Source organism: Macrotis lagotis, chromosome X, assembly GCF_037893015.1.
Source record: "Macrotis lagotis isolate mMagLag1 chromosome X, bilby.v1.9.chrom.fasta, whole genome shotgun sequence".
NCBI classification, from domain to species: domain Eukaryota; kingdom Metazoa; phylum Chordata; class Mammalia; order Peramelemorphia; family Peramelidae; genus Macrotis; species Macrotis lagotis.
The window spans coordinates 440,740,589-440,767,769 of NC_133666.1; the positions used below are offsets into that span (position 1 = coordinate 440,740,589).

The 27,181-nt window shown below is 39.3% G+C and overlaps 1 protein-coding gene across 3 annotated transcripts in view; it reads right to left on the reverse strand.

Moving 5' to 3' along the window:
* RNF138 (ring finger protein 138) overlaps window positions 1–26,280 on the reverse strand; it is a 60,083-nt gene extending 33,803 nt beyond the window's left edge. Inside the window, exons 1-3 of one of the 3 annotated variants that reach the window (XM_074203899.1) lie at window positions 25,986–26,280; window positions 25,258–25,424; window positions 947–1,112 (exon numbers count right to left, since the gene is read on the reverse strand). In XM_074203899.1, the coding sequence (XP_074060000.1) occupies window positions 947–1,112; window positions 25,258–25,367 (276 nt within the window). In that variant the 5' untranslated portion in view covers window positions 25,368–25,424; window positions 25,986–26,280. Of the gene's footprint in view, window positions 1–946; window positions 1,113–25,257; window positions 25,425–25,718; window positions 25,826–25,985 lie in introns of those variants that run through there. The other 2 variants (XM_074203901.1, XM_074203900.1) reach the window with 2 other exon arrangements.
* Between the last annotated feature and the right edge of the window lie 901 nt (window positions 26,281–27,181).

Consider the following 27,181-nt stretch of genomic DNA (forward strand, 5'->3'; position numbering starts at 1 on the left):
CCTGGATACAACAGAAAAAAGTCAAAGGTGAAGATCATGTAAATATTCTAATCAAAATAAAAGAATTCTTCCCCTATTGATTTTTTTTTAGGTTTTTGCAAGGCAAATGGAGTTAAGTGGCTTGCCCAAGGACACACAGCTAGATAATTATTAAGCGTCTGAGACCGGATTTGAACCCAGGTATTCCTGGGTCCAAGGCCGGTGCTTTATCCACTGCGCCACCTAGCCGCCCCTCCCTATTGAATTTTTAACAGTTAAAAATGGTTTCTTCTTCCCAAATACTGAACCAAACTATGAATAAAATAGCACATTTACTTATCAAGTATATAAATATTGCAAATATGTTAAACCCTGTCACTACAATTACTGAAAAGTTTTAATAAATTTCAAATATTCTGCTTTATTCCCACTATTATATCTTAACTACAAATAGTAGCTTTAAGAATTATTAGTTGATTATTTACATAACTACTTTACACTATCAAGTTTTTTCCTAGTCTTCAACTATCAGCAAAGAAATAGAAAAATTAAAATTGTCAGGTTAACAGTATACAGTTTTCATTTCAGAAATGAGTAGTAGAGCCAGTATCTATCAAACACACTTAGCTTCACTCTACAGCCCCATAAGTTATGTATCCCTCTCACAAAGATAGAATGGCATATCTTGACTTGGGTAAATGCATGAAATGGACTCTATGGAACTTATAGGCATAAAATAATGTCTACAATGAGAGGGAGGGTATACTAGACAGCTTCTGAGGGTCCTTCCAATTCTTAAGTTTGCAACGTTATGCTCTATAAAGTTGTATTATCATAATTAAAAACAATCAAATAACTCTCAAAAAGTATCAAATTACACCTCAGAAAATGGGATAAATACAACTAAAAACTTTCTCATTTAGTGTGGAAAATTTGACTTTCAAATATCAAATATCGTATATTTTACCTGTTTTGCACAGCATCTGCAGCTACCAGAAAATTTCCTCATGACATTTTCAATGTCTAAGGCTCGTTCAGGACATGCTCGCTCTCTTCTAGTTACATTTCCACGACAGAGGGGACAGTGTATTCCACTTTCTCTCATAGCAGTCAGGAAACATTTTCTACAAAAACTAAACCAACAGTTAAGTAATCATTTAGTGAATGGATAAAATATTTGTCATCATATATGTTAAATGTATGAATAGTTATAAATATTTATACCACATAATTTTAGCCTTATTATTTTATTCTAAGTCACTTTTTTAAAAAAATCTTGAATTAGTTATCTATTTATGTTCGACAGATTCATACTGTTAACCAGTACTAGATTCATCCCTTCATCATTAACTGAAATTTGTCACTTAAGAACTGCAAAGCACTTTACTTACATATTACCTCATTTCAAGATCATGTCAATATTATGAGGGATAGGTACTATAGGCATAATTATCATTTCCACAAATGAATAAACTGAGGCCTAGAGGGGGTTAGGTGATTTGTCGATAGTTATACATCTAATTTGTGTCCAAGACAGGATTCAAACCCAAATTTACTGTCTATTTCTCCATTTGAGAAGAAGGAAGCAACAACTAGGCAAGTTAAATAAAATAAACTATCCCAGGGATTTAGAGTGATTGTGGCCTTTTAAAAAAAAAAACTTTTACATGTGTCTGAGGAGTCATAACACATTTATTCTGATATCTCACACCTATATTACCACACTCTTGAACTTTAACAATAACCCCCCCCCTTAAGGCACTACAATTTCCTCTTATAGAAGATTCAATTGTGTTTAGTGTACATATTATTGTGTTTTTACAAAATGCTTTTAACAAAGGTTGGAATACAAGTCTGTTTATTTGAAATTAATCAGGAAAATTCATTCTTTGAGCACTCTTGGTTAATTAAGTTTTCAATTATAACTAAAAAAACATTTCATGAACAACAGGACTATGCAGATGACCTAGTTAAGAAGTCACCTTTGAAATATGTCTAAAATTACTTTCCCCCCTTTACTTTATCACTCAAACAAGTCTATATTTATGGAGGGAGGGGGTATTTCATTTACTCTTAAACAAGAATATTTTATTAATGTAAAAAAACATTATTTGTTCAAAATGAGAATAAAAAAGAAAAAATATACATGTGAAATCATGCAAAACATATTTCCATATTAGTTATGTCACAAAAAATAAAAAAAATTATAAAAAAATTACTTTCCAACTATATGGAGAGAATTCAAAGATCTATACATCCAGTCTTAGTTTCTCTTTTGAACACTAAGTCTGCATTACCACTAACTTAGCATACATTTCAAAAATGTCCAGGAGATATCTCAAATGTACCATATCCAAAACAGAGCTCAGAAATTTCCCCTACACCCCTATAATCCCCCCCAACTTCCTTATTCTGTAGAAGGCAGTACCACTACCCTTCAGGTCTCCCAGGTTGTAAAATTCACAACTTTCTTTATGATTAATTCCTTTCTTTTTTATGTCAATTAGCTCAACACTAGCAAACCCCTTCCATTTCACATTTTCCATGTTATATACACCTCTCTATTCTGACAATTCAAGCATCACTCCCACTCCAATTCATCTTAGGGATTTTCCTCAAGGGAAATTATGACCATGTAGCACTCACTAAAAATTTCAATGACTTCCTTCTGCTCCTACCAAAACATATTAATTCCTTTGTTCTGTACTTAAATAGACCTTAGCATATCTATATCCCTACAATTTACCATCTTCTTTCTTCTCTTAAAGAAAAAAAAAGTAAAATTAAAAAGATCAGCTATAGAGTGGTAGGATAAGCCAGAAGCAACTGATAATCAAAGTGCCTTCCTCTTCCCACCACCTAATTTCTATTTTAAAATTGTCACATAGCTCACTGCCAATATGCTTAAGTTTTATTTGGAAAAGCACTGAAGTCTGGGCATGTAAAAAAATATAAGGGACAGTGGTGACTTAGTTTCAACTATTTCCATGTGTATATATTCTCTGCTATATGGAACTAGTTGTACTAAAACAATCTTCAAAACATCAATGAATAACTTTATTAAGCACCTAAAATTCATAGCCTTTGACTGGGGAGCACAAGGACAAAAATGAAAGTTTCTCCCCCTCAAGGAACTTGCATTCTATAGATACTATGTAGATCAGGAGGTATAAAAACACTAAATACAAAGGAAAAAAACTGTGGGGGAGGGGGGAGCACAGCATGTGCAAGAAAGAAAGGTTTCATGTAGGAGCTCTCACTTGAGCAGTTTAAAGAAAGAAAGGGATTTTCAGATATTGAGGTGAAGTGGGGTGCATTTTAGACATGGAGAAAGCAGGCTTTACAAATGGACAGAGAAAAGATGGGAGTACTGTGTTTGATGACCAGCAAGAAAGCCAGTTTAGCAGGATCCCAATGTCTAGGAGAAAAGTAATATAATAAAATTAGACAGATAGATGAATTCACAGCTTGAATAAGAGTCTAAAAACTAAACTTCAGCATGCTATTTGTGAAGCTAAGGAGAAGCCACTAAGAAGTGACATAGAAACATGCACTTTAGGAAAATCACTTTGGCAGCTGTGGAGGATGATTAGAAAGAATAGAGACTTGAGATGGGGCCAAATATAAAGGCTATTTTAACAATCCAGGAAGAGATGTGATGAGAATTACACTGCTGGTTCTGGGAGAAAGGCAGAGAGAAACACCATCAATAGACCATAGAGACAAGATTTAGCAATTGATTGCAGGTGTGGTTTTGGAAAAGTGACTAGAAGGATGACACTGGTCTTGATTGAAACAGGAAAGGTTGTCAGGGAGGGATAAAATAACGAATTCAATTTTGTAGTACCAATGAGTTTGAACTAGAAAGACAGATGACCACTGGAGCTTAACTAGAATTGGAGCCATAGGAATAATTAAATCCAAGGAAACTTAGCCTATGGAATAATTACCCTCGCTTTCTGTTGTTTAAATCAGTAGAAAATGATTACTGAAACAAGAATATCAATTAATCTCATAACTTAAGTTTTTGAAGTCAAAAAAAATTTAATTAAAGAAATAAATTATTTCTGGCTAAAGAAATATTCTTTAATTTAAGCTTAATATGGCCCTGGTAAGAACTTCTGCAAAATATCAAAATACCAAAAGAGGTACCAAATATAGATTGAATCCCTATTGAATATCTTTAAGAATAAACACATATTTATGTAAATATTTCACAGATAAATTATGAAAAAGAATAAAACTTTCAAATGAATGAAAGTTTTATATATCTTTTTCTTTATTAAATACTATTTGATTAAATATAGTAATTTTCATTTCTAGTGGAAAGAAATATGAGAACAACAATAATATTGAAAACTCAGAAGTCACACTCAAATTTTATAAAAAGAAAAGGAAAGGGGGTGGCTAGGTGGCCCAGTGCATAGAGCAGCAGCCCTGGAGTCAGGAAGACCTGAGTTCAAATGCAACCTAAGACACTTAATAATTACCTAGCTGTGTGGCCTTGGGCAAGCCACTTAACCCCATTGCCCTGCAAAAACATTTTAAAAAAAGAAAAGAAAAGAAAAGGAGACAAAAGAGACCATATTCAAACTAAAATGGTATAATTAACAGCTAAGAGAGAAATAAAAGGGAGTAGCTGGGTGGGAGGGTGGATAAAGCACCAGCCCTGGAGTCAGTTGTTCCTGGGCTCAAATCAAAGTCTCAGACACTTAATAATTATCTAGCTGTGTGGCCTTGGGCAAGCCACTTAACCCCGTTTGCCTTGCAAAAACCTAGAGAGCAATAAAAACAAAAAAAACAGAAAATCTATCATGCCTCTGCCATTTATTAGCCAAAAAGCAAAAGACTAGTTCAGGTAGAATGACACAACCTCTCTGAACCTGCTTCCTCATTTGGAAAATGTTTTGGAAAAAAATAAAAATAATAATAAAGATGCTTCCACTAGACCAGGATAGTTTTTGTTTTGGGGTTTGTTTGTTTTCTTAGGTTTTTTTACAAGGCAAACGGGGTTAAGTGGCTTACCCAAGGCCACACAGCTAGGTAATTATTAAGTGTCTGAGGCCGGATTTGAACTCAGATTCTCCTATCTCCAGGGCCGGTGCTCTATCCACTGCGCCACCTAGCCACCCCTAGACCAGGATAGTTTTAAGAAAACTGTGAGCTGTGAAGATAATTTATTTCATATATTAAGAAATAGTTAATGAATTTTACCTTTTCTCTTTAAAATATGTTATATAACCTTATGGCTGGGGAGGGGAAGGGGAAAGATCTATTCAGAAATAAAAACAAATGTTTATTATCTATTCAGATATAAAAACAAATAGTATCAACTTTTTAAAAAGCTTAAAAATTTTACATTTTAAAGAAAAGGATCAGGGCAGTTAGATGGCACAGTGGATAAAGAACCAGCCCTGGAGCCCAATCCGACCTCAGACACTTAATTACCTAGCTGTGTGGCCTTGGGCAAGCCACTTAACCCCATTTGCCTTGCAAAAACCTTAAAAAAAAAAAAAAGTATCATGTAGTTACCAAAAAAAAATATATAAATCTCAGAAGAAAAAATTTAAATCTTTGTAGAGATATAAAAAAATTATACACACTTGAGGTATTTCTATTTTCATGAGCATTGTACCAGAAAACAATTCAAAATGAAAGTTTCCTTCCAAGGCCACAGTTAATTCCTTCATTTTACACTGGAAAAAATAAACAACTGGTCCATGAACAAGAAACTATTTACAACTAACTCCCAAGCAAGAACTCTTTTCACTATATTTCTTTATGAAAAGTAAGAAAAGTTTTTAATATAATTTGTCTGGACTAGTTCAGGTAGAGGGCATTCTAAATTATCTGGATTAACTGTATGCAGCAAAAAGCAAAGATAGGCATGTCTGTCATATCTCAAATATGGAGAACTGAATCAAATTTATAATACGCCACTCCTCAATGGATAAATGGTCAAAGTTTTTAAATATAATTTTTTTCAACTGAAGAAATTTAAACTATCTATAGTCATATGAAAAATTATTAATGATTAAAAGGAAATCCATATGAAAATCCTAAAACACCCCTCACATCTATCAGATTGGCTAAAATGACATAAGGAAAATGGACCAATTTTAGATATGGGAAAATTGGGACAGTAAGGCATTGATGAAGTTGTAAAATGACCCAACCATTCTGCAAAGTAATATGGGATAATGTCCAAAGGGCAATAAAACTACTTTCTTTTTGATCCAGCAATACTATGACTAAGTCTATATCCCAAAGAGGGGAAAGGACCCACACATACCAAAATATTTACAAGTTTTTCTGTGGTGGCAAAGAACTGAAAATTGAGGGGATTCTCATCAAATGGAGAATAGCTGAGTAAGCTGTGATATATGAATATAATGGGATAGTATTGTGCTAGAAAAAAATCAAAGTAGGAGAATTTCAGAAAAACCTGAAGACATAAACTGACACAGTAACATGAGTGGAATCAGGAAAACATTGTATTATCATTGTAACAGCAACACTGTGTGACTATCAACACTTATCTCTTATCAAGACTTATCTCTTCTCAGCAATACAATGATCCAAAACAATTACAAAAGACTCATATGGAAAATACTATCCTCATCCAAAGAAAGAACTACAGGATCTGAATGCAGATTGAAGTATAATATTTTTACTTTTTTGCTTTTTCTTTCTAGTTTTTAATTCCTAAGTAGATGGTGAAGTGGATAGAACATGGGCCCTGGAGTCAGGAGTACCTGAGTTCAAATCTGGTCTCAGACACTTATTAATTACCTAGCTGTGTGGCCTTGGGCAAGCCACTTAACTCCATTGCCTTGCAAAAAGAAAAAAAAAAGAAAGAAAAATAGATCTGCATGGCTGAGGACAAAAACTATACTGTGGAATAAAAAAGATGAGATTCCCTAGGAATGAAAAGAAGATCACAATCATCTTTCCTGATCATCCCATCAGTTCCCATGGATTTACCTGACATCTCTATGTAGATAACTTCTAGCCCTCATCTCTCTCCAAGTTCCAGAGTTCCATAGCTCTCTCTACTAATTTTTATCTGGGGAGAAGCTCCTATTAAAGGGGTTCAGTCATTTCTACCAAAAACCTGCAACCAAGAGGGCAGACAGAAGTCTCACTAAACAGCCAGGCATGCTGCAGAGGAAACAGGAAGCAGCATGTGCCCAACAAGTCAAACCACCAACACCACCAATAGCTTCGTTCCCCCCGTCTCCCCTCAGCAATCTAATTCTGTGAAACAAACTCTGGGGATGGCTAGCATAGTACTAAGTGTCTTTGGAATGCTCCAGCCCATCTTTTGAGGATTACAAAAAAGAAAGTTATTATCACTGAATTCTTTGGTACTTCAAATGGTTCAACATCAGAAATTTATACAAGTTTTATTAGTGAAAATGGCATTCAAAAAGAAACATTACCATCTGCTTTGCAGCTTCACTATAAGGACCTTTCCATGACTTTCAGCTGTAACTTTTCATGGGTTGTCTTCCCCATTAGAACATGAGCTGGGGGGGGGGGGGGGGCACGGAGCCAAGATGGCAACAAAGGGACTTCTCTTAGAAACTCTCTCATAAAACTTGTAAACTAAGGACTCTTAACTAAATTTTCCAGAGGCAGAAGAACTTCAGCCTCCTGGAGGCAGCCCCGGGGCCCTGGGAGCAGCAGCTCACAGCAGCTATGCCCCAGGGAGTATCAGGCACAAATTGGGGGAACAGATGAGAACCTCTGCCAGAGCAAACACATAAAGCCCAGTCCTCAGGGCACACAGCAAGCAGCTTGGTCTTTTTGCAGCCCACATCCAGGAACAGAAGCAGGGGGAGCCAGGGTATGAGCCCATTGAACGTAGGGAGTGGGGAGAGAGAGGGAGGGAGAGAGAGAGAGAGACTGCCAAGCTCTGTCCTCTGCCCCTGGAACAGGACTCTGGGGCTCTGACCACATTCAGTTCCTGATTGCAGTCTAGGCCCCACCATAGAACAGCAGGGCCCCCCCATCTCAGCCCCGTGGCAGAGGGGGCGCTTATGGTCATTCACAGACCAGGAGGGGAAGACAGAGCCCCCGCACACTGAGACCCTTGTGGGAGTGTCCCAAAAGCTCAGGAACCACCCCAAAAACAGGATCAGGCTGGGAAAATGAGCAAGCAGAGAAATGAGAGGAACACCATTGAAAAATATTTTGCATATGAGTCCAAGGATCAAAATACTCAGTCTGAAGATAAGGAAGCACAAGCTCCTGCATCTAAAGACTCCAAGAAAAAACAGAAATTGGGCTCAGGCTATGATAGAGCTCAAAAAAGACTTTGAAAATCAAATGAGGTAGTTGGAAGAAAAACTGGGAAAAGAAAGGAGATAGAGATGCAGGAAAAACATGAAAATGAAGTCAGCAGCCTAGTCAAGAAAACCCAAAAAAATGCTGAAGAAAATAGCATGCTAAAAACCAGCTTAGGTCAAATGGATAAAACAGTTCAAAAAGTTATGGCAGAGAAGAATGCTTTAAAAACCAAAACTGGCCAGATGGAAAAAAGAGATAAGAAAACTCTCTGAGGAGAACAAATCCTTCAGACAAATAGAATTCAGGGAGACTGATGAATTTACAAGAAACCAGGATTCATTACTTCCAAACCAAAAAAATGAAAAATTAGAAGAAAATGTGAAACATCTCATTGAAAAAAACAACTGATATGGAAAACAGATTTAGGAGAGAACATTTAAAAATTATTGGAATACCTGAAAGTCATGATCAGGAAAAGAGCCTTGACATCATTTTCAAAGAATTACTACAGGAACATTGCCCTGATATCCTAGAAGCAGAGGGCAAAATAGAAATGGAGAGAATCCACCAATCTCACCAAGAAAAAGATCCATAAAAAACAACCCCCAGGAATATTATAGCCAAGTTCCAGAACTCCCAAGCCAGAAGGACACAGTTCAAATATCATGGAGCTGCAGTCAGGATCACACAGGACTTAGCAGCAACTACATTGGAAGCTCGTAGGGCATGGAATGTAATATACTGGAAGGCAAAAGAGCTTAGAATGCAGCCAAGAATCAACTACCCAGCAAGGCTGAATGTCCTCTTCCAGGGAAAAAGATGGACTTTCAATGAACCAGGGAAATTTCAAATGTTCCTGCTGGAATGGCCAGAGCTGAAAAGAAGGTTTCATCTTCAGATACAGGATTCAGGTGAAGTATGGAGATTGGAGAAGGGGAAAATATGAGGGACTTAACGATGATGAACTGCATGTATTCCTGCATAGAAAAATGACACTGATAATACTCATATGAACCTTCTCAGTTAATAGAGGAGGTAGAAGGTGCTTTTATAGATGAAGCACAGGAGAAAACTGAATTTGAAGATATATTGTGGTATAAAAATGCAGTCAATAGATAAAAGGGAAATGTAATGGGAGAAAAAGGAGAGGAGGAATAGGCTAAGATATTTCATATAATAAGATTTTTCTTTATTACAATGAGCTATTACAATGATATGGAAGGGGGAAGGCAAGGGGGAAGGAGGGAATCTTTGCCTTCATCAGAGGTGGCTAGAAGAGGAAACAGCACATACACATACACACACACACACACACACACACACACACACACACACACACACACTCTCAATGGGGTATAGACATCTATAGTAAGGAGAGAAGAGAGAAGGGGAATGGGGGGGGGAGTATGTGAGTGATGGAGGAGAGGATGGACCATGGAGAGTGGTCAGATACTTTACTTTGTGCAAGGGGCTGGGATTGGAAGGTCTGTCCAGGCCCATAGGGCCAGGTGGATGCTGGGCCTAAGGGGTGGTAGGGGGGCTCAGGGCCTCTTGGCCCCAAGACCAGGGATCTGTCTGCTGCGCCACTTAGCTACCCTACAGCAGAGACAAAGTGAAAGGAGAGAGAAAATATAGTTCATGGTAGTAGAGAAGTATGAATGGAGGGAGTTGTGATCAGCAATGGCAACTGTGGAAAAATGTGGAAGTAACTTTTGTGATGGACTTATCCTAAAGAATGTGATCACCCGCGACAGAGCTGGTGGTGTTGGAACACAGACTGAAGCACATTTTTTATTATTATTATTTTCTGGGGGGTGTTGCAGGGCAAATGGGACTGGGTGGCCTGCCTGGGGCCACACAGCTGGATGATTGTTGGGTGTCTGAGGCCAGATTTGGACCCGGGTGCTCCTGGCTCAAAGGGCCAGTGATCTGTCTGGCACCCAGCCACCCCTACTAGTATTATTATTATTATTATTATTATTACTATTTTATTTTATTTTGGATCTTTTTTTGTTTGTTTTTATAGGGCAATGGGGTTGGGGTGGCTTGCATAGGGTCACACAGCTGAGTGATTGTTGGGTGTCTGGGGCCGGATTTGGGCTTGGGTGCTCCCGGCTCCAGGGCCGGTGCTCCATCCACTGCACCACCTGGCCATAACCCAATTATTATTTTTTTTTAATTTTAATTTTTTTCTCTCCCCTTTACTTTATCGCTTATGCGAATCTGTATTTTCTTGTGGGGAGGGGGTATTATGTTTACTCTTAAACAAGAATATTTTAGTAATATATAAAAAAAATTTGTACAAACTAAGAATGAATGGATGAATGAATGAATGAATGGATGAATGAATGAATGAATGAATAAATAGGGAAAAAAGTAGTGGTAGCATAATGGTTGTAGTAGTCACAATAACCAAAGCATCGGTTACTTGTTTGGAAGTCAATATGACAGTTGAATATTAGACAAAATTAAGAAAGATAGCCAGTGGAAACTTCCAAACAAGAAATATTGAGTTCAAGTTGAGAATATGATCACTAAGAAAATACTGAGACTAATTTACCAACTCAGTCTTCATATAGGTAAACAAGCTCACTTTTCTTACTTTCTTGGTTCCCTTTAAATGTTTTTATAAATTATCTTCCCAAGTAAAGAATTATTCCTTCTTTTGCCAAAGGACAAATCACTTTAGAACCTCTGAAGAGTAGGGACCCACAAAGTTTTATTTTTTTCCCTAAGCTATTTGGAATAAAATTATACTTTTATAAAGCAACAAAACAAACAAAAGCACTAACCACAACTCTGTCCTTTAAGCATCAAGCAAGCCCTTCACAACCTGAATGCAACCTGTTTTTCCAGGATGGTTATATTCACCACGTCCTCTTCTGCTATAGTCAAATTTGCCCTCCTGATTAATTTTTTTGATATATGGACCTCTAAATCTCCCTTCCAAACTCTAAGGGAAAATCAATCTCTCCTCTTCCCAAAAATACCTTGTTATTTATTTCATATATATTTACATGTGTATGTGGTTCCCCCCTCCAAAAAAAGTTCATTTCCCCACCGTGGACACTATTTTTATCTCCAGGAACCTAGAATATAGTTAAATACTTATGCTTTATACTATGATGGCCTTTCATCCAAGGCCATCTCAAGCTGATCTGATTAATATCTGTTCAATGGACCCAGATGGCTCTGGAGGAGAAAGTGAGGCTGATGACAGTATAGCACCCCCTTAATCAATTCATGTGCTTATCATACTATTACCTCCCTGATGTTGTGGACTTCTACAAAAATGAAGGACAAAGGGGCAGCTGGGTGGCAGAGTGGATAAAGCACTGACCCAGAAGTCAGGAGGATCTGAGTTCAACTCAAGCCTCAAATAGTTAATAACTGCCTAGCTATGTGACCTTGGGCAAATCACTTAATCTCATTGCTTTAAATAAATTTTTAAAAAAATTTTTAAAAGAAAATAAAAGGAAAAACATTATTATTGATTGATTCTAAAGTGAAATTGTACAATCCAAGATAATGAAGGGTGATTAACTTTTAAAGTCCCTCCATAACTAGTAACATTTTCACTTGTCCTCATGCCTGGAACTCTCTTCCTTTTTTCATCTCCAAATTTTTCTGGTTTCTTTCAAACCTCAGCTAAAATACCATCTTCTACAAGAAACCTTTACTGGGGGTGGCTAGGTGACTCAGTGGATAGAGCACCAGCCCTGGAGTTAGGAGTACCTAAGTTCAAATCCAGCCTCAGACACTTAATAATTACCTAACTGTGTGGCCTTGGGCAAGTCACTTAACCCCATTGCCTTGCCAAAAAAAACTTAAAAATAAAAAAGAAATTTTACCTATTCCCCTTAATCTAGTGCCTTCCCCTCTTTTGATTATCTCAAATTTATCCTGAAAAATAGTTTGTTTTAGATACAATGGCTTTCATGACTCTAAACTTAACTTTTTTTTTACCTTTCCTTCCATCCCCAGTACTTAGCACAATGCCTACCACATACTACACAATAAATGCCCATTAACTCCGAATGAAATGGCCTTTTTTCCCCATTAGAACAAATGACCAGTGTGCATTTTCACCTTATCCTTAAAGCCAAAGGTATTTAGAGTGAAAACATTAAGGGTATATTCGGAACAGAAATGGTTAACATCACACTGATTAGATGCTACAAATCTCTTATTAATCTACCTTAAAGTTTCGCAGTTATTGATTCTGCAGAAAGACACAGGATTCAAGAAAACAGCAACTGTATCAATAGCTATATCTAAACAGTCATCCTTTACTTCCCATTTCCTTCTCAGTTGCTGAGCATATTAAAACCAATATTCCTCAATGTTAAGGAATCCTTAGAATTTTAAAACTAGAAAATAGAGTCAGCTCATTCCTACTTGACTCATAGATGTGTTGAACAGTTAGTTCTAAATAAGATCTTAAATTTATTCACGAACCTTACCTTCTCTTTATCAATCACTCCATAACCATTCATCATGCATTACACTACATATAAAATCTATACTTGCAGACCTCCAGTGATGAGGGAAATTCATACTCTGATTCTTACAGCTTTGTTAGGCAATTCATACCTCTTAACTAAACACAAATATGCCTTTCTAAAACTTCTACCAAATAAAGCAGTAAATCTAACCTTTTTTTTTATTACGACACTCTTTCCCAATATAAATCATATCTTCTCACTTCTGTACAAAGCACATGTCTGAGCCACCGTCACAGTCTGTCTCTTTTTCAATCCAATTGTCATCCAAACATCATACCATCCACAAGTTTCCCAATCATGCCATGTCTTCAATCCAAGGGAATGAAATTTTTAATACTACTGAATAGAATAAAGCCAGGCAGAAACCCTGGAGCCACCTCCCTCAAAGTTGATATTCAATTAATATTTGTTCAACCAACTATTACAAACCAGGAAGGACAGGATTTCAGGGAAGCCTGGAGGGATTTGCATGAACTGATGTTGAGCGAGAGGAGCAGAACCAGAAAAACAATGTAGACCCTAACAGCAACATGGGAGTGATGATCAACTTTGATGGACTCACTCATTCCATCAGTGCAACAATCAGGAACAATTTGGGGCTATCTGCAATGGAGAGTGCCATCTGTATCCAGAGAAAGAATTATGTACTTTGAACAAAGACCAAAAACTATTATCTTCAAATTAGGGGGAAAAAAAACATTATTATGTAATTTTGCTATCTCTTATACTTTTATTTTTCTTCCTTAAGGATATGATTTCTCTGTCATCACATTCAACTGAGATCAATGTATACCATGGAAACAATGTGGTGGGGGGAGGGAAGCAAAAATAGGGAAAAAAATTGTAAAACTGAAAATAAATAAAACCTTTCTTAAAAAAAAAAAGTAGGGGCGGCTAGGTTGCCTAGTGGATAAAGCACCAGCCAGTCAGGAGTACCTGGGTTCGAATCCGATCTCAGACACTTAATAACTACCTAGCTGTGTGGCCTTGGGCAAGCCACTTAACCCCATTTGCCTTGCAAAAACCTAAAAAAAAAAAAAAAAAAAAGTATGTGTCCATGCTGGAGACATACAGAACTCAAAAAAGCTACAATCATGTTGCTTCATTTCTCTGAGGGAATGTTACCTGGCACTAAATTGGTCTTATCTTTGGTGCCTCCAAAAAAACAAAGTGTTCCTATTGGTCTGTATCAATTCAATAGACATTATAAAGAATCTACTGTGCAAAAGTATACAGACATAAAATAATTTCTCAACTTACGAAATTTAATGGTTTAATAACAGGGATAAAACATACAAATGATTATAGTACTAGAAAACTTGAAGAGGAAAAAAGACATTTGGAACTAGTTGGGCAAAAGAATAGCCATTAAAAACTCCCTGACAACTTAAAAGAGATAGAATGGTTAATGAAATGTATAGATGAAAGCTTGGAGGAACAGTTAACACATAGGATGACAAACTTATAATTCAAAAAGATGTTGATGAGTTAATTGTTGAGACAGCTAGGTAGAACAGAGGATAGAACTATACTACATCTGAGGTCAGGAAGAACCCAATTCAAATTCTATAGAGAAGAGAAGAGAAGAGAAGAGAAGAGAAGAGAAGAGAAGAGAAGAGAAGAGAAGAGAAGAGAAGAGAAGAGAAGAGAAGAGAAGAGAAGAGAAGAGAAGAGGAGAGAGAGTGAGTCAGTCCCTCAGTAAATCAATTAACTTGTTTTCCTCAGTTTCCTCATCTCTAAAATGGGAATATTCTCCCAGGGTTATTTTGAAGATCAAATGAGATATTTGTAAAGTGATTTGCAAACCATAAGCACTACGGTAAGTAACAGTTATTATCTTCATCATTATCATCATCATGATCATTAGACTGAATATATTTAATTACATTTATGTCTACTAAATTTAAATTTTATATTTGGGTTTTTTTAAAATCAACTTCAAAAGAAAGGACTGTATAGAGAGTAGATAAAAAAAGTGTTGTAGATTGCAATCTAATGGCAACTAACAGTCTAATATGGTAGTCAAGCAATTTAATACAATCTTACATTATATTGAGAGAACAGAATCTAGGGTAGGGAAGTGATAATCACATAATACTTTGCCCTAGTCAGACTATATTTATATTATATTATTTTCCAGTTGGGGGGGCATATTTAAGAAAGGACACTGATTAAAAACAAAACAAAAAACACCCAGGAATATATAAGTTCATGCCTTGAAAACATCTGCTGGATGTTGGACCATTTTTCCATTGTTCTTTGTTAAGAATTTTCTGAGCTCCAGAAATATTATTCTACAGTCCAAGGCCTTTGCTTGGATGCCAATTTTTCTAATTGGGTGATATTATCAATGACAACAAAAAGGAATTTAAATTTGTGTGGTTAAAATTAGGTAAAATTCTCCTAAGCTACTGATATAAATATTTTCAAGTCTTCATGACAGAGGATGTAGCCACTTCTATATTCAAGCTAAGACATTGCAAATATTGAGACAAGACAATGAAGTTACAGGGTGACACCCAACTGCCCAGAGTAGACTTCAAATTACCTAGCAACTTTTAAGTGTTTCTGTTCTCCATATATAGCTTTTATCTCACTTTAGGAATTATATTCCACCTACTTTCTCAAAAATCCTACCACATCCGGAAAGAAAACGTAGCCTGGGAAAGAAATCTGTCAATTGAGAAAGGTCTGTTCAGTAGACTAGGAGCTACTATACTGGTAGCACAATGACTGATGTGGGATATTGCGAGTAAGAGTCAGAGAACTTCTCTAAGCTGCTCAAGTTGCCTGGCAGGTTTAAATGACCTGGGACTAATCTGGTTAAACTGGTAAATGAAAGTATATTTTTAAGGTCCAAGCTATCTCTGATATGAATTCAGAATTGTTATTCAGTCGTTTCTGTGGTGTCTGACTCTTGGTTATATATGGGGTTTTTCTGGCAAAGATATTGGAGTGGTGGGTGGGGCGGCTAGGTGGCATAGTGGATAAAGCACCGGCCTTGGAGTCAGGAGTACCTGGGTTCAAATCCGGTCTCAGACACTTAATAATTACCTAGCTGTGTGGCCTTGGGCAAGCCACTTAACCCCCATTTGCCTTGCAAAAACCTAAAAAAAAAAAAAAAAAAAAAAAAAGATATTGAAGTAGTTTGTCATTCCTTCTCCAGTTCACAAAGCTAGAAAAATGTCTAAGGTCACATTTGAACTCAGATTCCTCTTCCTGATTCCCTAACTGGCACTTTACCCACTGTACCACCTAGTTGCCCTGAAATTCTGAGTTATCAAAGAAAATATTGCATCCCCAGTAACTCCCTACAGACTAGCCCAAATGTTATGTTAAGCTTCAAAATGCAGGGAGGGCGGTTAGGTGGAGCAGTGAATAGAGCACTGGCCCTGGAGTCAGGAGGACCCAAGTTCAAATCCAGCCTCAACAATTAATAATTACCTAGTTGTGTGGCCTTGGGCAAGCCACTTAACCCCACTGTGCTTTGCAAAAACCTAAAAAAAAATGCATGGCATGGATAAGCAAAAATATCTAGTTCTACCATACCTTCAAGACACTTTTTAATCCTAGATTACTCCTACTGTTAACTGTCCCAAAATAAGTATAATCATTTTAATAAACCAACTAAATAAAGTTTTACATTAAATTTTAAAGTCTATATAATTCCAATTTCATATTTTGTTTCAGCTTTCTTTAGCTTCAATTCAAGCACTTACTGACTTAATACCTACCAAGACAGAGATCATACTCAAAGAATTTATAATCTAATAAAGATAGGGGTGGCTAGGTGGCTCAGTGTATAGAGCACCAGCCCTGGAGTCAGGAGTACCTGAGTTCAAATCCAGCCTCAGACACTTAACAATTACCTAGCTGTGTGGCCTTGGGCAAGCCACTTAACCCCACTGCCTTACAAAAATCTAAAATAATAATAATAATAATAATAAAGATAAGGCACCAACACAAATAACTAGATAGTTGTAGTAACACTGCACATTAAAATGCAAGCTTATTTTCAGTAGGGATTGCTTCATTCTTCATACTTGTATCTATCTCCCTGGGCCCAGCAAGGCCTAACACATAAGTAGCTTAAATAATTAAAAAATAATTAATTCTAAACTAGGATGAGGAAATGAAAAATTTACCTATACATTTTTCCTTCCTACTCCCTTCTATACATAAATGCTTGAATATAATAACCTGCATAAATTCATCCCCCCTTCTCCCATTTATCATTGAGAGTCTTACTGACAACTGTCCACAAGTTTCCCTTCAGGTCACTGGAGTCACAGATGATACCCATACTGGTACTCTGCTGGTTGTTAAATAATTAAGTCGAAGAAACCACTTGTATTAGGACAAAATAAATCTTTATAGAGAAACAAGTCTCCAGCATTATTAGTTGGTACAGCATCCTACCTTAATTTGACTGCTACTAATAAATACCTTAACCTTCTAAAAAGACATACACCAAGTCAAAAATCAATGAAATATTTACTGATCCATCATTATGTGAAGACACTATGCTAGTTAGAACTATAAACATCCCAAAATACCATAAATAGAAGTTAAATTTCTTGGTACTGAGATAATTAAACTAAATAAGATATTTCTCATTTGCTATGGGCAGTAACTAAATTTCTCCATTATTTGACCTCTGACAATGTTTGCCCTCACCCACTTCTCCTTTCAAAAAAATTTTTTCCTTGACTTTAGAACTATATCATACTCTTCCATCACTGCTGAGTTATTGACTTCCACAAAAAATAAAAAGGGGATGTGTGTGAGAGTGAAAATAAAGACAACTACAAACCTCATGCTTTCCAATTAGAGAGATAGGGAGAAATATAGTCATCTAAACAAGTTAAAGGATCTTCAAATCCTATTTTTCAATATGAAGAACCTTACACAGGATCTATAGATTGAAGGGATTTCATTCTAAAGGCAAGAAAACCAGTGTCCATAGAGATGAAGTGATTTAGGATACCACCATTGTAACTGGAAGAGATTTTAGGTTACCTAGGCTACATCTCTGGTCTTTAAAATGAGGTAGCCCTAAAACTTGACCAAGAACTTGACCAAGATTACATTATTCAGAAGAAGCACTGATTGGGAAACAAAGGACTTAAATTCAAATTTTAACTCTTATCAATTACTTAATCTGTGAGATCCCTAGAGCAAATAAAATGTAAGGTTCAATCTTCTTATCTGTCAATTTCAGGGAGCTGGAATTACCAATTTCTTAAATTCCAGTTTTGAGCCTATGACCCTAAGGAGCATATATAACTGATGTCCTCTCAAACAAATTAATATAACTGATGTCCTCTCAGTCAAATCCATGCCTTTTATCAAATGCACCACATTCCAATTCGAAGGTGATCAGCATCTGTGAAAGGAATATCTAAGTCCTTTCATAACCTATTACACTCCTGAATAAACATCAGATCTGCCTTTTCAAAAAGTCTTACATAAGAAACAAAGAAATGTGGCTAAGATGGCTGCCTGAATAAAAAGCAGGTTCCCAATGATCAACATATCCGAAGAGGAACTGAGTTCAACCTCAGAAATGTAAAAAAAAAAAAAAAGTCAAGAGCCAGGGACAGTAGGAAAAGGGACCCTACCAGCAAAGAAAAGACAATGGAGGCAAGGTCAGTCTCCAAGCCTAGGTAGGGATAGGTGTCAAAGACAAGTAAAACCTGGAAGACAGGCCAACCACAGCAAGATGAGAGAAAGAACAGGGTGATAACTCCTAAGAGGGAATGGCAGTTACAATTGAGTGTGGCATGGTATTCCAGCACCTGAAACTGAAGTAAACAGGATGGTCTAATCCATGAGTGGGGAATCTTTTTCTGCCAGAGGCAATTTGGATATTTATAACATCATTCTTGAGCTTTATGTGGTCAAACATTTAATCACCACTAAAAAAAACTCGTGGATTTATTACATTTTGAGTACCACCTGCAGTCGCCTTGACAATGCCAGACCAATACTACGTAGCCTGGTCTAACTCTAGGAGATTGAGGCCAACAAAGAACTCAAGGGAAATAGAACAATATCAAGTAAATTTGAGCACCACCAAAAAAGGCATCAACCAGCAGGTATTTAGGGATCTAGTTTATCGAAAATCTAGACATCCCTAGAGTCCAATAACAAGAAGTGAAACAAAAGATAAAAGATAAAATAAAAGCTGAAGGAGAGAATTGGGAGATTAAGTAGCTTAGAGAGAAAATGGCCAACTTTGTAAGATCTCCCTCAAGGCTAGAATATAACAAAGAAAACAATTCACATTCTTATAAGAGAATTCTTAACAAAACCAAAATACTGAAAAAATAGAAAACTGTAAGGGGTCAAGGAGAGCTATCTAATTTAGGAAATGTTGGACCCTCCCTGAAAACCAAAATTTAAAAAAACAACTAGATACATTTTAAGATATAATAAATAAAGTGCCCAGATCTATTGAACAGCATGTAAAATAAAGCTATAAGGCATCCACCAATTACATCTTGAAAAAAATAAAATGTATACATTCTCCTTCAAAGTAAAAGACTAGGGCAGCTAGGTGGCACAGTGTATAGAGCAGTGGCCCTGGAATCAGGAGTACCTAAGCTGTGTGGCCTTGGGTGACCCAGGTAACCTTATTTGCCTTGCAAAATAAATTAATAAAGTAAAAATCTGCAAAGAACTAGATAAGAGTAGATAACTAATGGCTAAGGAACCATAGCCAGGATCAAACAAAACCAGATACCTTCTACTGCAAACTATCAAGTCTTAGAATGGAAAATTCTAAAAACCAAGATACAAACACAAGCAAAAAATTACTTACCTTGAAAAATGAACTACAGTAACTTCAGCTATAATATTCATCTTGAAAATGGGACTCTTTTCTCCAAATATTGGGGAGTAATTCCAAGTGAAAACAGCTAGAATAGAACCCAAGTGCACCACATTCAAATACAAAATGAACACAGAAGAGACAAAAGGACAATGAGCCATACCTATGCATATCTAAAATTATGTTGTCAAATTACAGATAACCCTCCTTTCACTACTTCACAGTAACTCACAAGTTGTATCCTTTCCAAGATCCACTTTTCACAAGACAACTTCAGGTTTTTTTAAAGTGGAGAATCTGAGAATCACTGAGGCTGCCCCCCTTTCCCCATAGATTTCAACTTCGGCAGTCTAGTCCAAAAGGTAGGAAGCACATTCACAGGCAGAGCAGAATCCCAAGTCACAGACTTCACCACTATTTCAGTGTTATATATTTCTGAACTGTTTAATAACTGTTAAACTGCTACTGTCTTTTATTAGATTAATTACTGTCTTTTTCTGGGGGGGGGGGGTGTCACTGATGAAGATTTGAATGTTGTTGTCCCTAACACCTCTGGTGGGTTCTATTACAGGATGATTTTTAGGAACAAAGGCACTCTAGCAGAAGTGAAAGTACAATCCTACTATAAAGAAGGATAAATGGACTCTTTAAAAGGTATAGAGGACTTATTGTCTGATTTAATGACCAAAATTGAGTAGAAAGTGAAAAGAAATACAGCAAAAGAAACCTGCAAATTTAAAGCATATGTACAATGATGTAGTGCTAACATTCTAATAAGGAGAGAAGAAACAAGTATCACTTCAGAACATTAATGTCTTCAAAGAATATTAAGAATAAGCTAGGTTGGACTGCTTTTGCTCCTGAATTTGAAAAGGAAAAAGAGAAAGGAGAGTAAGAGAATACACTAACGCATAAAAGAAAAAGTGTAGACTATTTCTTAATGAGATGCATGAAAAGAGAAGTACACAAAAGCATGGAGGAAGGAACATAAGAAGGACCTCACTCTTTAGACAAAAGGGAACCAAAAGCAGACAATTTTCCATGAAGATCCAATCAGAATCAACAAGGAACCAGTGATGATGGGGGGGGGGGGGGTTCAAGAGAGTCAACAATGCTGAAGGAATAACTGAAACCAAAACCAATTTCTTGATCCAGAAAATGGATTGGGGGGGGGGGGGGTGGAGGAGGAGAGAAGAAAGGAGAAGAAGATTCTAAGGGGGTACCCATCAAATGGGGAATGGCTGAACAAATTGTAATATAGGAATGTAATAGAAACAATTTCAGAAATTCTTTTTTTTTAGTATGAACTGATGAGGAGTGAAGCAAGCAGAACCAGAACAAAATTTATATAGAGTACACCATATTAAAAATCAATACTTAAAGACTTAAAAGTCTAAAAAATGCAAAGACCAAATATATTTTCAGAGGACCATTGATGAAAAATATTACATACACCGCTTGGTAGAGATAATGGACATTTCAGAGTATATAAAAAAGCATGTATTTTCAAATGTTTTACTGACTATGCTTATTTGTTACAAGGATTATTTCCATTTTTTCCACAATTTTTGATCCAGACATTTCCAAGTTAGTAAAAATGAAGGGGGAAATGAACACTGAAATATTTTTTAAATGCCCTGAATACTTCAGAAGAAAGCAGACAAAGCAAGATAATTTTGAAAGTAATGTTAAAGGTTATTATAAACTTTTCTTAAAATATGAAAAATTCAAAGTTTATATATGTTCTGCTGTAGATATGGAAATGCTTTTATGATTTTAAGTTTAAGATCCAAAACTCTGGAGCAATTCTATTTATTTTTAAACTGAGCCAATAATTTAAAAAACGACAATTTTTACTTCATGCTCATACAGTGACATATCAAAATAATAAAGGATTGTTTTCTTACAGCACTACAAAAAAAATAACTTCACTAGGAGAAGAAAAAAGGTCAACTATCTCAAGGAAAAAAGTGGGGGTCTAGCAATACCCAATACTCAAATTGCTACAAGCAACAAATCATTCATATCAGTTTAATGAAGAGATACAAATATTATTGTTGTACATAACATACAAAACAAATGGAGAACAGACCCTGGAGCCAGGAAGACCTGAGTTCAAATTAGATCTCAAGACACTTGGGCAAATCACTTGACCCCATTGCCTAGCAAAAACCAAAAAAAAAAAAAAAAAAAAAGTATGATAAAGCCCCTAACACTGGGATAAGGACTTGGAGTTTGACAAAAACTGCAATTTGGCAGAAAACTTGATAATAAACCAAGATACTTTGTGTCACCTCTATCAATCTGGTAATACTTGCAAAGTGCTTCTCAGAATATTTTTAAATATACAAAATAAAATGCATTTGATTACAAAGTAAACTAATTATAATAAAATAGTTATCAAAATAATAAAAAAAAATGACACCAGGTTAGAAATCCCTGATAGAAAATCTCACACTAACAGCACCAAAATAAACTCCAAATTGATATCTGACACATCTCAAATAAATTGAAGAAGAATTCAAATATCTTTCCCAACTCCCCCCATTAAACTATGAGCTTCATGGCAAGGACTGTCTTTGTATCCATAGGACTTAGCCCAGTATCTGGGCTTATAGTAAGCAATTAATAAATGTTTGCCAATTGACTATGAATAAAGAATAAGATTCTCGATAAAATACCAGATAAAGATGATGATAAAAGAAAAAATGAACAATTTGGATTACATTAAAATTAAATATTTCACACAAACAAAATCAATGCAACTTAAATTAGAAAATATGCAGGTAATGGGAAAAATATTTATAGTAAGTTTCAATGACTTATCTAAGAAATTGATTCAAACTTGCAAGAACAAGAATCATTCCCCAATCAGTCCAAAGCAAATAAAGTGGTTTTTGAAAGGAAGAAATCCAAGCTATCAGCAACCACAAGAAAAAAAAGCTCTAAATCAAAAATAAAGATGCAAATCAAAACTGAGGTTTTTTCCTCATACCCATCAGACTGGTAAAGATGGCAAAAAAAAAAAATTGTCAGAGACTGAGGGGAAAATAGGCACAATTAATAGGTTGTAGAACTATGAATCGTTCCAACCAATTCATTCTGAAAAGCAATTTGGAACTCTGCCCATAGTCACTAAATTGTACACTTATTTCTTTGACCCAAGGGTTAAAACTAGACCCATACACCAAAGAAAAATTTCCAAGAAAGATAAAAAAGAATCCATCCATACAAAAATATTTATAAAAGCTTTTTTTTATGGTGGCAAGTAACTGAAAACTAAAGGGGAACCCATCAACTGGGGAATGGGTGAACAAATTTTGGTACATGAATGTAATGGAATATTATTGCTCTATATAAAGAGGGAAAAAATGATGTCAGGCACATTTAGGAAGATTTGCATGAACTGAGGCTAAGTAAAATGAGAAGAATCAGATGAATTTAAACAATAACATTTAAAGAAATAATTTTGAAAGACTTGAACAACAATCAAACACAATGCTATAATTTTCTATGAGTGATGAAGAAGTTTGCTACCCAAAGGGGTAGTAAAGGTTTCAAAATGCACAACAAAACATACACTAGTAGGTTTTTTTAAATCTAAGAGAGAAGAAATGAGGCTAGAAATAGAGGTCTATGCCACAAAAAAAAAAAGATAACTAAAGGAATCATGAACAGGTGGGACGGCTTTGAGAATTACATGCTGAATTTATTACAAATTTAAAAGAAAAAGAAAGTCATACATAATAAGACATTTGTATTTTTATGTACAATACTTTCTGTTCTATGTATAACAATGTTCATTTGTTGTATTTAAGTTCTGAGTTAAAAAAATCTAAAAACTTTGAATTAAATAGAACATAGAATTAAATTAAATAGAAAAAAATGTAAAACTTTGAATTAAATAGAACATGGAAACAAACATTTAGATTTTATATCCTATAACTGTATCTTATGTCCTTCAAGAAAATTATAGCACAGGTCAAGAGAAAAGTTAAAAAGTAGCTTAGTAAAAGAGGGATACAGTGCTCAGAAGTAAACTATGAAAAGTGAAAGAGTCTAGTAATGTCAAAGCAATAACTGTAGAAATAATTTCTTTACAATCTATTTCCATTCTTACAACTTTTTTAGAATTTCACAAGAATTGCTAATTGTAATCCCTCACGACCAATGAGTTTCTACTCAAAAGAAAAAAATGAAGGATATAAATAGGTTCATAAGTGTAGAACTGGAATGGACCGCAAAAACCTTAAAAAAAAAAAGGCAGAGGACTTACTGTCTGACTTAATGACCAAAATTGAGTAGAAAGTGAAATAGAAATATAGCAAAAGAAACCTGCAAATTTTTTTGAATAACCTTTTTATTTTCTACATGAGGAAAACCTGAGGCCCAGGAAGCTTAAGATTATGATTTGAACTGTGGATCTGGAATCAACTTGGATTTGAATATATGCTCTGTTCCTTATCTGTGTGATCACAAGTCACAACCTTCCTGGGTCTTAGTTTATCATTATAAATGGAGAAGACATTAGTTATTTTCCAAGATCCCTTCCAACTCTAAATCTCAAATTTAATCTCTTTCAATTTTTCACTCAGCATCAAGATTAATTCCTCCCTCATAGCTTTGGGGTAAATAAATTAAGTAGAATAAAAGCCCCCAGAGGGCGGGCGCAGTCTCGCAGCGGCACGCCGGCACCAACGCAAAAAGCGATGCTTCTCGCTGGACTTCAGTCTCCGACCATCCATTTCCCCAAACCCAAGCAGAAACAGCTCTTTTTCCTCACCCCCACTTGACAAACAAAACAAAATGGAAACCCAAGGGGATGGTTCCGAGGGGAAAAAATGCTGCCACAACCCCAGGATTCACTTTTCTTGATGACGAGAATGAAAAAAATCACCCCGGCCGCCAACTCAGTCCGTGAAATCCTTCCACCACAGACACCTCGAAGTCGGGCACTTAACGAGAGCCTGCTCCGCAACCGCTAAAGAAAAACCGGTGAAGCCAAATAATGCGTCCAGAGGGCCCAGGAACATCTGGGTGCCCGGGGACCCGCCCCCTCCGGCTCAGGGCCGCGGCGCTGCCCCAATAACCCATCCGCATCCAGGCCCGGGGGGCTTTGGGCGCAGCATGCGCCGCCGGGGCCGGGCCGGGCCGCGGGCCTGTGTCGGGCCTGCGTCGGGCCCGGGCCGCGGGGGTGGGATCCCGATCCAAGCGGGCCGGGCCTCGGGCGCCGCCTTCCGGCCCGCTAGGGGGCACCCGGCCCCCGGGGGGAGACACCCCGGCCCGCGAGGGGGCACCCGGGCCGCGAGGGGGCACCCGGCCCCCGGGGGGGAGACACCCCGGCCCGCGAGGGGGACACCCGGGCCGCGAGGGGGCCCGCGGGAGGGGACACCCCGGGCCGCGAGGGGGACGCCCCGGGACCCGAGGGGGACACGCGGGCCGCGAGGGGGACACGGCCCGCGGGAGGGGACACCCCGGGCCGCAAGGGGGACACCCGGGCCCCGAGGGGGACACGGCCCGCGGGGGGGACACGGCCCCGAGGGGGGGCCCCGGGCCCCGAGGGGGACACGGCCCGCGGGGGGGACACCCGGGCCGGGGGCGCGGGGGGCGGGGCGGGGCGTGCTGCGGGCGCGGGGCGCAGTTACTCACACGTGCTGGCAGGCCGCGGTCCGCACGGGGGTCTTGAACACCTCCTGACAGACCGGGCAGTAGAAGTCGTCCTCGGTGTAGGCCGTGGCGGTGGACAGCGTCTCGGCCATGGCGCGGGGCGGGCGGGAGGCGGCGATGGCGGCGGCGGCGGCCCCGAGCCTGGCTCCCTGCGTGCACCGGGGGAGGGGGAGGGGACGGGGAAACGGCGGCGGCGGCGGCGTCAGGAAGAGGCTCGCGCCAGGGAGGGGGCGGGGGCGGGGGAGGGGCGGAGGAAGAGGAGGCGGCCCGGGAGGAAGGAGCCGGGGGGAGGGCGCGGGCGCAGCGATCCCCGCCGCTCCCCCCATGTCCGCGGCTGGAGCGGAGGAGGATGAGGACCCCCCCCCCCCCGGCCCCTCGCCGGCGGGGGCGGGGCGCGGGGGCGGGGCCGGCCGGGGGGAGCCGCAGGGGCGGCCGGGCTTTACCTGGGCCGCGGGGTCCGCTGGGTCCGCGCGCTTCAGCCCGCCTGGGCCCGGCCCGAGGAGCGAAGGCGCGGGGGGAAGGGCGGCGCTCTGGGCGGGGCGCGGCCCCTCCCCCCCCGCGCCGCCGGCCCCCGCCCCCTCGTCTCCAGCCCCCGGGGCGGCGGGCCCGCTGCTCCGGCCCCGGCTCCGGCTCCGGCTCTCCCTCCCCGCCGAGCCCGCCCCCGGCCCCCGGGGGCCCGCGGCCGCGCCCGCCCCGCCGCAGACACTGACTTAGCCGGGCCGGAGCGGGGGGGGGGCGCCGCGGCAGGCGCTTCCTTCCCGCGGCTCCTCGGCGGAGACGCGGCCCGGGCCCGGCTCCCGCTCCTTCCGGTGCCGCGACGGCGGAGGCGAGGAGCGCGGCCGAGCCGGGGGGCTGCGGAGCCCGGCTCAGCGACCCTGCAGGAGGGACGGCCCCGAGCTCATGATGCGCGCGGTCCCCCGCCCCCCACCTGCAGCTGCCCGGGGGCGCTGCCCCTCGCCTGCTGCTTGCCTTCGGGCGGGCTCTCCGAAGGGCACGAGGAAGAAGGCGGGGAGGGGTGGGGTGGGGGTGGGGGCGAGCGAGAGTGGGAGACAACCGCCGGGGCTTCCATAGCAACCACCTTGTTGGGCTTTGGAGCAGGTTATGACATAGCGAGCAGCAGCCAAGCACGCCGGCCGGCTCCTCCTCCACCTCCCAAGAAGGCCACACAAAGAGCACGAAGACTTTAAATCAGAAGGGGGGAAGCTGCAGACCCCTGCCCGGCCCCCCCACATTTTAAGGATGAGCGCCTCAGCCCCTTTCTCCTAGGTGCCCAGAAGTGGCGGAGCCAGGAGGAGGGCTAGACCCAAACACTCCAAAGCCCTTCGCCCGAGCTGAACTTGTGCACCACCTAGCCGCAACGAAAGAACTTGACCGCTGATGCCGAAGCAGCTCTTGGAATTCTCATCCAGATTCGACTCTGTCCCACAGTGTGACTAAGAAAAACCACTGGATTTTTCTGTGCCTCTGTTAGGACATGAAAAGAAACGGGGCGGGGGGGGGGGGGGGCAGAGAGAAGGATACAATCAGAAAGCTGATTTGAACCTGTTGTTTTGTGCAAGTAAGAAAGGTTTAGACTCAATCAATAGACCCGGCACTGTTCTAAGAAGGAGAAACAAAAGAGGCAACAGATGATCCCTGCCATAAAGAAGCTTATAGGCTAAGGAGGGAGACAACTTCAAACATACATACAAAGCAAGCTACACACAGGGTAAATAGGAAATAACTAAAAGAGAAAAAATAGGGAAATTAGATGTCCTTAAAATAGCGGTGTCAAAACAGTCAATGTTGGAAAGGTTGCGAGAGAACTGGGACATTAATGCATTGTGCTGGTGGAGTTGTGAGCTCAGCCAACCTTTCTGGAGAGCAATATTCAACCATGCCCAAAAGAGCAGTTAAATTGATGATA